Source organism: Portunus trituberculatus, chromosome 22 (genome assembly GCF_017591435.1).
Source record: "Portunus trituberculatus isolate SZX2019 chromosome 22, ASM1759143v1, whole genome shotgun sequence".
Lineage (NCBI taxonomy): Eukaryota > Metazoa > Arthropoda > Malacostraca > Decapoda > Portunidae > Portunus > Portunus trituberculatus.
The window spans coordinates 10,455,276-10,457,775 of record NC_059276.1 but is presented as its reverse complement, the minus strand read 5'-3'; the positions used below and the strand labels follow the sequence as shown (position 1 = coordinate 10,457,775).

Here is a 2,500-nt window from a genome sequence, read left to right as displayed (position 1 = left end):
AATAGTGAGTGGGGTGTAAAAACCTTCTTAACCCAAAGGCAGCTTCATCACAGGTATAATTAGACACACTCACACAAACGCACCGCCTTTTATCACACGCCTCACAAAAAGCCTTCACTTAACACAACACAAGCGGATCCATTTGGGCGAAACTTGTCTCTGTGATTAAGAAAACTTGTTCGTATTTTGAAATCTCGTCTTTTTTCCTTACTACGATTTGATTTGGGGTTATTTTTGTTGAGTTTATTAATATTTGAAGTTTTTTGAGTTAGATTTCTTTGTAATTGTAAAAACTTGTTCGTATTTGTTAAACTCATCTTTTTATAACTACTTTTTAATTTGGGATTATTTTTGTTGAGTTTTTTAAATATTTGAGGATTTTTAAACAAGAAGTCTTTGTAAAAATGAACTTTTGCCAATATTTTGTAAACTTGTTTTTCTCTACCATGATTGATTTTGTGGGGTTATTTTTGTTGAATTTATAAATATTTTAGTTTTTTTCAGTTTCATGTCTTTGTAATCATGAAAACTTGTTAGTATTTTGTGAATTTGTCCCCTTTCTCTCTATCACGTTTGATTTTTGAGGCTATTTTAGTTGAGATTATAATTATTTGATGGCGTTTTGATTAAGGTGTCTTTGTAATAGTGAAAACTGGCTAGTATTTTGCAAACTCATCTTTATCTCTACTGTGGTTTGAATTTCAGGTTAGTTTTTGGTGCGTTTATAAATATTTGAAAGTTTTTTTTTGAGTGAGTTGTCTTTGTAATCATGAAAACGTGTTAGCATTCTGTAAACTCGTCTTTTTCTCTACTATGGTTTAATTTGGGATAATTTTTGCTGAGTTTATAGATATTTAAGAATTATTTTTAGTTAGATGCTTTTGTATTAATTTGTTAGTATTTCGTGGGTTTCTTACCAATAATACCAAGAAATTTCACTTAATTCTTTTAATATATAACGCAAAAAAAAAGGGGAAAAAGAGCAAACAAGAAAAAAAAAAACGTTAACCAAATAAAATATATCAATTCCTAATTTCTACTTTTATAATATGGACAATTCAAACCTTACCATTTTTTTTTTTTTTTACGTAGTGAATAAAAAGAGGAAAAATAAAGGGAAAACGGAGCAAAAAAAAAAAAAAACACGTTAACAAAAATATATCAATAACAATTTCATATTTCTTTATAATCTTGACAAAAAAAAAAAAAAAAAAAGCAAGGGAAAGAAAAAGAAGTCTTGTCTCCTGCCTTGCAAACACGGAAGAAAAAAAGGAACAAGGAGGAATACAGCCGACAATCTCACATATGATTCAAAAAGCCAATTAAAACGTGTGATATGTGGCTTGCCAGCACCTCAAAACATGACAACTTGGCACTCTCGCAAACGGCTCAAGTTCTCTCTCTCTCTCTCTCTCTCTCTCTCTCTCTCTCTCTCTCTCTCTCTGGGATCCCACACCTTGAGAGAGAGAGAGAGAGAGAGAGAGAGAGAGAGAGAGAGGGAGGGGGTGGGGAGAGGTGAGGCAGTCAACCTTAACCATATTTTGAATCGTTTCGTTCTCTCAAGTGTCTTCAAATCAAAAGCCACAGAGATGACCAGCCGGGTTCTCAAGTCTTCTTCCCCTGTTAAGAATGTAGAAACCCTGTTAATCTCTCACTGGAACCGTAAAAACACCTTAAAAAACCCTTGTACCTTCTATCAGAGATTTGAAGGCTCGAAAACCACCACTCGAGTGAACCATCAACAAACCATCACAAATAACAGACTCTACACAGCACTCCACTTTGCATTACCTCACCTAACACAGCTAATTCTACCCACACCACCCTTACCTCCTTCCTTAAGACACCTCAGCCTCCACAGATGAGGAATATTCACTAAAAACACCATAAAAACACTACCAGTCACTCACTTCACTCAGACGGCGCCAAATCTCTCACCGTCTCATTCTCGGGACTAAAACCACAGTATTTTCTACTTCTTTTTCCACTCTTGGTATACACAGAGACAATATCAGTGTAAAATAGTAAAGTATATAATTTTTTAAAGGTTTTATTTGTATATTTGTTGGGAAAAATGTGTAGAAAGGCAGTGATTAAGTATATATGACGGGAAGTGAAGATGGTGCTAATGACAGAACATGTATGTGGTTACTTTGATGGACAGAGAGGAGGAGGAGGAAAGGAGAGGGGGATCAGAGGAGGCAATAACAGAAATACTAGTTAAACAATGATTGGAGGAGGAGGAGGAGGAAAGGAGAGGGGATCAGAGGAGGCAATAGGAGAAACATCAGTTAAACAATAATTGGCGGAGGAGGAAGAGAAGAAGAAGGAGGAGGAGGAGAGGAGAAAATGAAGACCACCATTATATATCTTAAATTTGATACTTATTCTTCAACTCACCACCACCACCACCACCACCACATCACCACCACCACCACTATGTTCAGCTCGTGACCTTTTCTACGTGTGACCTTTTCTTTTTTCAGAGTTCCGGGGGGTC

General features: G+C 35.6%; 1 protein-coding gene across 1 annotated transcript in view; it reads left to right on the top strand.

Annotated features, from left to right (window-relative positions):
• Nucleotides 1-2,500, top strand: part of LOC123507446 (transcription factor SUM-1-like) — a 31,146-nt gene that overhangs the window by 20,361 nt on the left and 8,285 nt on the right. Inside the window, exon 3 of the mRNA XM_045260322.1 lies at nucleotides 2,487-2,500. This exon is cut by the window's right edge and continues 65 nt beyond it. Coding sequence (XP_045116257.1) covers nucleotides 2,487-2,500 — 14 coding nt within the window. The remainder of the gene's footprint in view (nucleotides 1-2,486) is intronic.